General features: G+C 45.1%; 1 protein-coding gene across 1 annotated transcript in view; it reads left to right on the top strand.

Annotated features, from left to right (window-relative positions):
• The window catches only part of LOC104952291 (chromodomain-helicase-DNA-binding protein 5-like), a gene marked incomplete at its 3' end in the record, with an annotated part of 12,026 nt that extends 11,048 nt beyond the window's left edge, over positions 1-978 (top strand). Inside the window, exons 5-7 of the mRNA XM_010779087.1 lie at positions 254-495; positions 585-697; positions 852-978. Of these exons, the coding sequence (XP_010777389.1) occupies positions 254-495; positions 585-697; positions 852-978 (482 nt within the window). The remainder of the gene's footprint in view (positions 1-253; positions 496-584; positions 698-851) is intronic.
• Between the last annotated feature and the right edge of the window lie 214 nt (positions 979-1,192).

Raw genomic sequence — 1,192 nt, 5'->3', positions numbered from 1 at the left:
GTGTGCCTTGGCAGTAAGAGCTTTTTGAACATTAAAGCATGGAGACATGTCACAGTAGAGGCACAAAATACAAATATGAACCTGGAATTTATCATATAATGTGCTTTTTAAAAATAAATGCAGGACTTTTTCTAAACTCAGGTATTAATATTTGTACTTAAGTAACATATCTAAGTAATACTTCCACCTATTGTAGAAATTCCATCAACAGGAATGAGTTGAGACATAATGAAGCTGTTGTTGTTTTTCTCAGGCCTCTCATTGCCAAGAAGAACCCGAAGATTCCCATGTCGAAGATGATGACAGTGTTAGGGGCCAAGTGGCGCGAGTTCAGCGCCAACAACCCGTTCAAAGGAGCATCTGCCACCGCTGTGGCCGCCGCTGTGGCTGCCGCCGTGGAAACGGTTACCGTGGCACAGCCGACGTCTGTCAGCTGCAGCCAGCCGAGCGCTCAGCCGGGGCCCATCAAAAAAGCCAAAACCAAAGAGGGAAAGGGTAAGGATGACTAACCCACCGCTGAACACATATTTTTAGAAATCCTAGTGAGAGTTCTGTGGGGTTAACGCTGCGTCTGTGTGTCTCAGGACCCGGAGTGAGGAAGAGGAGCAAGTCTGTGAAGGACGTGAAGAAGAAAGCCAAGCCCAAAAAGACCAAATCAAAGTCGGGCCAAAGTGTGAAGAAGAAGAAAGCGTCCTCGGTGAGTTTCTTTCTTGAATCTTCCAATGCTCATCCTCTGCTCTATATTTACAATGGCATCAAAGTGACCAGACTGCGCTCACTTTAAATGTTGGTTTATTTAAATTCCTCGTGTAGCTCTGAGCTCTTTTGTTTGTGTGTGTGTGTTTTTCCAGAGTGAGGAGGACTTCCTGGAGGAGTCAGACTTTGATGAAATCAGCATCCACAGTGCCTCGGTGCTTTCTGATACCTCGGGGGCCGCCACCAAGAAGAAATCCCGACGTGGGCGGAAAAAAAGGAAAAGTATGTTTACTCTCTGGTCTCTACATACGCCAAGTTCTGCGCTCTGTTTTCTTCCTTCCAAAATCTCATTTAAATCCCTCAGAACCACACTGTTTGATTATGGCTAACGAGGAACATTTTCTTTTTTTTCTTTTAAGCTTTATTTGTTTTGGGAATTTTTTCCAGAGGCCTGGCCTCACACCCATAGTCTGACATTCAGAGCACTCTCACTGTA

This window comes from Notothenia coriiceps, unplaced genomic scaffold (genome assembly GCF_000735185.1).
Source record: "Notothenia coriiceps isolate Sejong01 unplaced genomic scaffold, NC01 NC01_scaffold00019798, whole genome shotgun sequence".
Lineage (NCBI taxonomy): Eukaryota > Metazoa > Chordata > Actinopteri > Perciformes > Nototheniidae > Notothenia > Notothenia coriiceps.
Note: the sequence above shows the minus strand (reverse complement) of the source record. Positions and strands in the feature narration are given on the sequence as shown.